The following is a 9,797-nucleotide window of genomic DNA, read 5'->3' on the forward strand; positions in this document are numbered from 1 at the left end:
ACAGGCAGCGTTGAATAGGAACACCCTTGAATATGAGCTCACCGTTTCATCCTGTGCTGCTTTGACTATTCAAAATGCACCATGAGATTTGAATGAGGTACAAGTATTTTGTTTTGTGTGAATGTTTGAGATAGCAAGAGATAGAAAGAGTGAGAGGAAAATGTTTCACAAACTAACAAACACGTCAACAGATTTCAAAGGATGCAAATTTAACAAGCAGATCTGGAAATGGATTCAGATTGGATAAAACGCTAGTGACCACCATCCCTACTTAGGATTCACAGTGGTGAGTGGGAGTTGGCAGTGGGGCACGTGGGCGTGTTGACAGTGTATCTGCAAGGGTCAAAGAAGAAGAGATTCAGTGCAGTGACCTTGCACATCCGGGGGTTAGTCAGCTGAGCCACTGAAATGGGGACAAGCAGCTAGTGAGCTGTCAATTTTATTACTCATTAACAAACACATCTGGACAAACATGACTCTGACCCCAAAACTCCAGCATTTCAGTGTGAACCTCCATCTTAAAGGTGCCAGAAATCAAAGCAGCGATCACTGACAGCAGAAATTCAACATGGTCCTTCTGGAGAAATCAAATATTTACCAATATAAACATCAGCCTACTACTGATGTGGAGAACATTTATATAGTAGCAGTGTTTCCCTACCACCTCGGGTTAGAGGACCCCACAAATGGTTGTAAGAAAAGTCTGTGAGCACATTAACGAGGTCACGAAACAATGAAGACATATTTCTGCCGCACAAAATTATTTTTATTTTTTATATTCACCCTTTTTCTTGTGAATTACTGAGTATCTTAATTATTTTTTCTTTGCCAGAAAAAACAAATGTGGCCTTTTATTGTGTGTAAGAGACAAAGACACCTGTGTCACTTTTCCTTTGTCATTTTTCTGAAGCGTAAACGCAGATAATCCCACATTAGCGTCATAAAACCTCTTGATGACTTAGACCAACAAGTAAAACAGCACTGACAAATGCTGTTTGTTGCTGTTTTTATTTCACCAGAAGAGCTGAAAATATTTTTTATGATTTGATCATTCCAGTGGAAAGGTTATAGTAATCTGCTTGTCGTCCACCACGAGAACTCATTTCTGCTCTGTAGGAGTATTAGCATGCCTCTGAGAGAAAATATGGATCTGCTCCACACAGAGTAACAACCCCCACCTCGCCACTCGCTCGTTTCCGCTACTCAACACGCCCTGAGCTCTTGTGCTCACCCTCTTATTCTCTACCTTTATTTTTCTGTTTATTTTCCTCTCTCCTCTATCTGTACAGCATCTTTCTCTCATATATTCAGTGTTCTTTTTATTTTCATATCACTTTTTACAGTCACATACTATAACTCTCTCTGTGTCTGGCTCTGTTAACAGCTTTATATAAACACAGCAAATGACACAAACTCATTCATGAAAACGTTGCGGAACTCAGTCAAGGCTCAACCACTGGATTATGGGATTAGAGAGTGGGGCAGATTTTGAGGGTGTATACACATGCATCATGCACACTCTCTCATTCAAGTCTCTGTGTGTTGTTTTTCATATGTTGGTGTTTTCATTGTCCTACCTTGTAGATTTTATTTGTTCTCCTAATGCCCTATGCAGAAATCCCATAATGTCGAGGAATTTGAATGATTATTCGTCACATACAATTGTGACAATGTATATTACATTCTACTAATTTAGAGCTCATTTAAAGGAATAGATTGCAGGAAAGAATCAACGCACACAAGAGATTTTTTTAGATAGATAAGGTGTGATCATGAAATTTATACATTTTTTGATCTAATGCTTCTTACCTGTGTGTGTGGTTTCACTGCTGAAAGTATTTGAACAGTATGTGTAATGACCACATTGTTACTAGGAATTCTCTGAGAGAACCATCTGTTTTTAATAGGTTGTGCATAAATAGGCTAAATGGACAATTCAGTTAAAGGAATAGTTCAACATTTTGGAAAATATTCTTACTTGTTTTCTTGCTCATTGTTAGGTAAGAAGATTGCAAATGCTCTCATATTTAAATGTGTGTAACATACTTGGCCAATAAAGGTGATTATCCTTATCGATCATGAGGGGAAATCAGGTGGATTACTTTAATTTGCAGAGTGCCTGTAAATAAACAAATATAAAAAAAAAAAAAAAAAAGCTGGCAATGTTACAGAGAGAGGATGATGAGGCTGAAAGGTATTAGAGAGAAGAAAACTGAGTTAAAAAGGAAAAGGAAGAGTAATGTTTACCAATACTGTGTAAAGCTCAAATACAAAATATCCTCACTTTCTCTCTACCACCGTATTGATGGATGATGACATGTAGGCAAGGGATGTAAAGGGATGAATAGATGGAGAGGGAAGGGCAGAAAGCAGGAGGGATGACATAAGCACAGTCTCTCTTTCTGTCCAATCCCGTCACACACCCCTGCCTGCTGTCTCCACCCTCCCACACCTCTCCCTTGTTGCTACGGCAGCAGCACCACCCCGCCCTTGCAAGGCATTGTTTGGGGTTGATAGTAATGCGATGTGGTGTGTATGTGTGAGTTAATACGTGACTGTAGAGGCTGCAATCTAGAACAAGCAGCCGCTTCTTTTTTTCCTTACTCAATCTCCCAACCCTCAGTCCCCTTCCTCCTCTCCCTCTTTGTCATCTTTCATCTCTTAGTCCTCCTCTTCTTTCCTTAGTGTGCTTACCACTGTCTTGTCTTCCCTCTTCTGTCTCACCTTCTCTCACCTCTCTGTCTTAATATTCAAAGTCTTTTCATTCATGATTTATTTCCGCTGCGGTGCTTCACATTTACACACAGGCAGCAGACACCATTCACACATTCACACGCACACAGGTTAGTACGTACACATTATTGCTCTCTGTGTCCCAGTTTCGCAAATGCAGGTGCTTCCACACAAGGCATGAAGGGGTCAATGAATAGCTTGATGTGAGTGATCTGAGTCATACTGTGGCTTTATAGTCACAAGATCTCAACCCTGAACACCTGAGAGAATTTTAACTGACAGGTTAGAAAGTGCTCTTTATTCTATTCAAGTCTGCTGGTCATGATCTGCACTACTCAGCCTGTCGTATAAGGGAAGGTCAAATGAAAGGTGATATTGAGTTGCATTACGAGAAATGTAGGATCCAGCATTTTCAATTTTGACCTACACCAGGGGCTAAATGTCAGGATATCTAGGCATTTGCTGCATGAATTATATTGATATAATACAGTACAAACCTGAATCTGATCCACCCAATGTGGTCAGCAGCATTAAGCTAATTACTAATGTTATCTTATAGCCATGAACTGGCTGGTACCTTTTGTCTTTAGGCTTTTGCTTACTGTAGAGTCCAGATATAGTCATTTTTTAAAAACCATGTCAGACACAAACCATGAGGTATATACTATGAAGTTCCAATGAGTTCAAGCTGGTTGGAAACAAGCAACTTGTGAAACTGATCACCTACTGTGTCATTTCAGCACTGTTGTGAAATCATACTTGTGTTACATAGGTTCTTGGAATGGTTATTTAAAATAAATCAGATATAAAACATTTAAGAGTTGAGTGCATAGTGAACAAAAGCCTCACAAGTACAGATCCATATACTCATAGTGCCTACTCGCTCACACACAAACACATTTTCTGATATAAACCCATCCCTAATAAATTATCTGAGAATGATACAAAATTAAATAGCTCTGCCTGTTTTAATTGTCTGTTTGTCTGTTGCTTTCAGCTGCAGTGTCTGCCTGTTTCACAGCAGTCTGTTTGTGTCAGGGTGTCTGCGTTTTCCTCTGCTTATCTGCTGCTGTGCTGCTCTCTTCTCTCTCATAACCATGGAAATGAAATCAACATGCAAATACCTGAGCATGCTCAATAAGTCTGTGTGATAGAGGATGCAAATTATATTTCCCCTTGTAGAATTGCGCACCCACACGCAGATGCACACTCTGTTGTATACACACGCAGGTTTGTGTACGTGTGTGCACATACGTAAGCACACCCACCTGCAGTCCAGCACATTACCCCACAACTAGACTGAAATTAGCTAGAGGTGAAGAAGTACTTCACAAGTACTTAACACTATATAAAATGTATTCCTATAAAAGTAATTAACTTAAATATTTGGTAAAAAAATATATATTTCCATTAAAGGTTTTGGCATTTTATTGAAATGAGAAATAAAATATATCAAAACGGGAAAAAAATGATGACTTCAATACTCCATGAGTTGATTTTTGGCCACCAGGGGGCAAAAAAAAAAAAAAAAAACACAAAGCAAGCTGATAGGTATAATACTAATCTCGTTTGATTCGGTTTTTACTTTTCATACTTCTGTGTAAACCATTTGCAGGTCAATGTCTGGCCAAATAACACATGTACTTTAAGTCCAGTAGTCACTGTTCATGTGCTCTGTTTTTGTCCTTAACCACAACAAAAATCATTTTTCCAGCTATAGTGGTTAATGGGAGTTCATTTTAATGGAAATGGTAATGAGGGTGGTGAGACTGAATAGAGCACATTTGGCAGCACAACAAACAGAAACATTAAAAGCTCCCTATCGGTGCAGGGTCGTATTTTATTTCTTATTGTAGAAAGAGTAATCTGATTCCCTTTTACAATAAAAACATTTATTAATAAAGGTAAGGCCAAATATAACATTTTAATATCAGAATGTCAAATTTCAGATACTAGCAAGATGTCACAGACTAATTTCATTTGGGCTATGACTGTTTCCATTTGTGATTTCGGTTAAAATCAATCTAACCACGGAGTTTTACCATAATAAACTATTAAAGATAATTAAAATGCAGTCATCAACTGTACGAGGCTAATCGCCTCTCCGTTCATTGATGTCTGTCTCTTTTTTTTATGAATGGAAGAGAGGGGAAGGGAAACTGGAGGCTTTGTGATAGGCTGCTATCGGTTGACGTCACCTCCGCCATGACGCGATGCACCCATTCATAAAAAAGGGAAAAAACAAACATTCCTAAGGAGAAACAGAGTGAAAGGGAGAAAGAAAGAGTGGCGGTGGAACTGTGCGTAAAGAGTAGTGTGGCTACAATGCTCGGATAGAGGAGAAGCGGCCACCGTAGGATCCTGTGCGCCTTGTCCAGGTTTGGAGGGCGGTGGAGGCACCGAGAGCATCAGAGAGGGGTCATTAGCGACAGTGAAGCCTACACTCGCAGCCAGAATCAACGTGCGATGGAGGAGCTGTGCGAGATGGACTGTACGGTGTTGAAGAGACTCCTGAAGGACGACAGCGCCAAATGCCTGCTGTTGGACTGCCGTTCTTTCCTCGCCTTTAGCGCGGGGCACATCCGCGGGGCAGTTAACGCCCGCTGCAACACCATCGTGCGTCGAAGGGCCAAGGGCTCCGTGCTGAGCCTGGATCAGGTCTTGGCCGGGGATGAAGAGGTCCGGGGCCGGCTCCGTTCCGGAATGTACTCCGCTGTGGTGCTGTACGACGAGCGGACGCAGGACTCGGAGATGGTGAAAGAGGACAGCACCGTGACTCTGGTGCTCAACGCGCTGTGCAGAGACCTCTCCGGAACACGCATATACCTGCTCAAAGGTAAATGTCACATTTAGCCTTTATATGGGACAGCTGCTGCATGTAGGTTAATATACAATGGAACCAATATGGTCCTCACATTTTAGGATTCAGCCTGTGTAGGGCCACTGAAGCATTTCATTGTGATGTTACTGCTGTTTAATATTTGACAGTATGTTTAAAAATTACAATACAATTTACAGGTGCAGTAGGCTCCCTGACACAAATAATACCTCAAATTCTTTATTTCAGTATTTGTATCGGGAAGTACCAGCTCACAGTGACATTATTATTATTATTATTTTGTATGCTTGTTTCAATGGATATGCCACCGTCCTGTGTAGGCCATTACTTATTTTGTTTTTCAGCCCCCATAATCAGTATTATTCCATTGGCTCCATAAAGATACAAAATGTTGTTTCAGTAGCTGCTCATTAACCTATAAACCACAGACTGAAATATGTTGCTGACTGCGGCTGCTATATTTTTATGCAGTGGTGTAAAAAATTTTCTTTACACTTCACACACTCAGTCACAGCTGCACACATTCATAAAGAGACTAGTGGTTGTGAGCTGAGTGAATGAGGTAATGCCGGTGCCTAGGAGCCACATCAAATTGGGGACACTTGCAGTTACACACACTCATTTCCCAAAGAGTCCGCTGTGGGTATATCACCAATGGGGGACAGTAACATTTGAAATCCACCAGACTATATTTAGACTGCAGAAAATCTAAAAACCAAAGCTGCTGCAAGATGTGGTGCATTCTTTGTGTGTGTGTGTGTGTGTGTGTGTGTGTGCATTCTAATGATGCAGGCGCCTTGAAGCACAGGAGTCTACGTATGTAAGTAGGTTATAAAAATGACATTTATCAATTAATCTGATTTGATCTCTGAGGTGCAGATAGCAGTGGCCAGTCTGCAGATGAAATTAAAAAACAAAAGGCAGGCGATGATGAAATAGTTTTCAAATCCGTGGCAGTAAACACAGGACAGAGTAGGTCAGGGATTGGTTTAACAGACTTTATTTCAGACAATGTAGAGGGAGAAAATCCTAGTGCAGATTGTGCTGGGATGTTAATGTGGGCTGCCATACTTCTATTGTTCATAAATGTGCATTTGTGGTGTGTTTTTATGTATATAAATCCCAAACAAAAAAATCTCTAATGCTTCCAGAGGGTCTGCGTGTGGTGCTCAGTAGTGACTTTAATCTCATGTGATTTACTAGTTCTTTTCATTTGACCCATCATATTTGATCCAGACTTTTCTTTTTCTAGGTGGATATGACAGGTTTTTCACAGAGTACCCAGAGTTTTGTTTAAAGACCAAATCCTTACCATCCCTGACCAGCCAGTCCAGCATTGACTCGGCCTGCTCGTCGTGTGGGACACCACATCATGACCAGGTAAAACACAACAGGGCAGCAGTGAAAATCTACAAAAACTCAGAACTCGCCTACTGAAATGAATACTTGTACAAGCATAATGAACATCCGTCATTGTTTGACTAATGTGTGTCATGAGTTAGCAGTGTCTGAGTGAGAGCAGCCATCAAGAGTGTTTTCCTTCACACTCTAAATGTGAAAACTAATCTTAGACTAAAGTAATCTAGTTTATAATATGTAGCAGTAAAAGCAAGCACATTTTATGTTTCCTATTTATACTTACAAATAAATTGTTAAAACCAATAATTAAGAAAATTTTAATGTATTATCTCATCAGTTAGCTAATTGACAGTGGTGGGAAGCAACTAAGTACATTTACTTAGGTACAGCTTTGAGGGATCTTTACTTGAGTATTTTCATTTTGTGCTACTTCATACTTCAAGGTCACCACATTTTAGAGGCAAATATTGTACTTTTTAATCCATGACATTTATTTTATAGCTTAAGTTAGCAGTTTCTTTTCAGAACCAGATTAATACAAAAATTACAGCATAACCATAAACACTTCATTGATCTCCAGTGCAAAATTCACAAGCTACACAGCAATATTTCAAGTTATAAGCAGATTAAAACTACCCCCTTACACACACACACACACACATAACAGCTGCAACATTAAATGTGATATGCACAATAATACATCAATAATTAGAATCCAATAATATCACATTAATATAATATAAGATGTACCATTCTGCATAATGAGTACTTTTACTTTTAGTACTGTATGTTTTCATGCTAATACTTTGTACTTAAGTCACATTTTGAATGTAAGACATTTACTTTACAGAGCATGTTTACATTGCTGTATTGCTGCTTTTATTTAAGTAAAGGATCTAAGTAATTCTTCCACCAGTGCTAGTTGATTAATTAATGTAAAAGTCAACTTCAGCTGCACACACTGACACTGAAAGCTCAAGTGCAAACACCGGAGGTTATTTGCTGTGCTCAACTGTTGTTTCCCCACATACATTCAACCGCATTTCCTCAACTAGTCTGAGAATTTAAACAAGCAAATGTGAAACTTGTTTCTTCAGTCTCTAAACCATGTTAGAAAAACAAACTGATGGAAAGTGTTCCAGAGAAGCCGCACCTGTGTTTAAATTAGTAATTAGTCCTATGACAGTTCACCTGTGATTAATCCCTTCATCACTTCCTGTGACTTGGGCGGCCTTGTTTCTGTTGATGAGTGAGCTGCTGTTTGAGCCTGCAGATTTTATGCAATGCTCGCTGTCACATGTCATTTAAGTGTGATCCCCCTGAAACACACAAGCAGAGGACAATCCAGCCACTGTGTGTTTTCTAAGAAAAACGCTCGCTATCACGCCCACACCATCTGCATGATTTTCATACAATGAATACTGTGACTTCCTGTTGCAGCATAAAAGCTAGCAGAATATCTCTTTTGTTGTTTCCCTCTCATCTCCTCCACCCCTCCTCCTCCTCACATTACATCTCTTAGCGGTATTGATCGTTTCCTGATGCTGTGTCAGTCCCGAGGTGGTCAGCGGCAGTGACATAAACAGTCAATATGTCTCACTGCCGGTATAGACCGCCGGCGAATGATCCAGTGGAGAAGAAAAAAATACTTTCACTTTTAGGTTAGGATATGTTTTGAGTATGAGTGTAAAGATTGCGAGATTGCATTGGCAGAGCAGACTAGGATATTTTATAAATAATATTTCAGTGTTAATATTTCCCTTCTATCATTTGCTACAGTGAAACCCAGTCAAACAATTTATATTTATCTTTTTTTTTGTGAAAGGTTTACATTGATAGAGGTGTGGCATAGGCTTAGCTATTTAAATGCTATTCTTAACTTATATATATATGTATAGAGAGAGAGACACACACACACACACACACACAGCAATACTCATCAAAACTAGAGTTGGCAAACACACATTCACATTTTGTATGTTTCTTCAGGTCCCTTCTTTTTTCCTGAAAGTGTGTGTAACAAACCTTGTACTTGGTCAATGCTACATTAGTAATTTACCTGACTTATGCACTGTACATTTTTGTGGTATTGAGGAAATCTTGCTATGAAGCCGTACCAGTTTTTCCAGTGATTAAGTATGATCACAGAAAAATTACGATATTCCTGCATCAGAGCTTGAGAGAATGGCAAATGTAAATAACTGAGACTCTTCTGTTGTACTTACCGATGCTGATATTTCTATTGAATTACATGGGTGGAACATGTAAACACTGGCCAGTGGATCAGACACTCAGCTCATCCACTGAGTTAATTCCATATGAGGAAATAACTGCTTAACTGAAGGGTCGTATCAAATGACATTAATGACACAGATGTCTGATGATAAGTGTGGTTAATGTGATTAGCAAACTATTTAAGCAAGATCATGCTTTTACTGAAGTCATCTGGTTTCTGGCCTCTGGTGCACACAGACACAGTGAATTCTTTGTCTTATCAAGTAAGCTGCTTTTCATTTAAGTAAATTCTCTCCACCATGGCTCTTCAAGCTAACCAGGAAAGATGATTCTTTATTTAATGACTGAATGGATGAATTAATTATGAACAAACAGGAAAAAAAAAGTATTAATCATCAGCCTCCAATCTGTCCTTGGTCCAGGGAGGTCCGGTCGAGATCCTGCCATTCCTCTACCTTGGGAGTGCTCTCCACGCGTCAAAGAAGGAGCTTTTGGATGCAATAGGAATCTCCGCCCTGCTAAATGTCTCAGCTGACTGTCCCAACCATTTTGAAGGGGCGTACCAGTACAAGTGTATTCCTGTGGAAGACAACCATAAAGAAGACATCAGCTGCTGGTTCCTGGAGGCTAT

General features: G+C 39.7%; 1 protein-coding gene across 1 annotated transcript in view; it reads left to right on the forward strand.

The window, feature by feature from the left end:
• The first annotated feature begins 4,492 nt into the window (after window positions 1–4,492).
• Window positions 4,493–9,797, forward strand: part of dusp4 (dual specificity phosphatase 4) — a 9,166-nt gene continuing 3,861 nt past the window's right edge. Inside the window, exons 1-3 of the mRNA XM_020609853.1 lie at window positions 4,493–5,569; window positions 6,825–6,952; window positions 9,589–9,797. Of these exons, the coding sequence (XP_020465509.1) occupies window positions 5,200–5,569; window positions 6,825–6,952; window positions 9,589–9,797 (707 nt within the window). The 5' untranslated portion in view covers window positions 4,493–5,199. The remainder of the gene's footprint in view (window positions 5,570–6,824; window positions 6,953–9,588) is intronic.

This window comes from Monopterus albus, unplaced genomic scaffold (assembly GCF_001952655.1).
Source record: "Monopterus albus unplaced genomic scaffold, M_albus_1.0 scaffold102.1, whole genome shotgun sequence".
Taxonomy (NCBI): domain Eukaryota; kingdom Metazoa; phylum Chordata; class Actinopteri; order Synbranchiformes; family Synbranchidae; genus Monopterus; species Monopterus albus.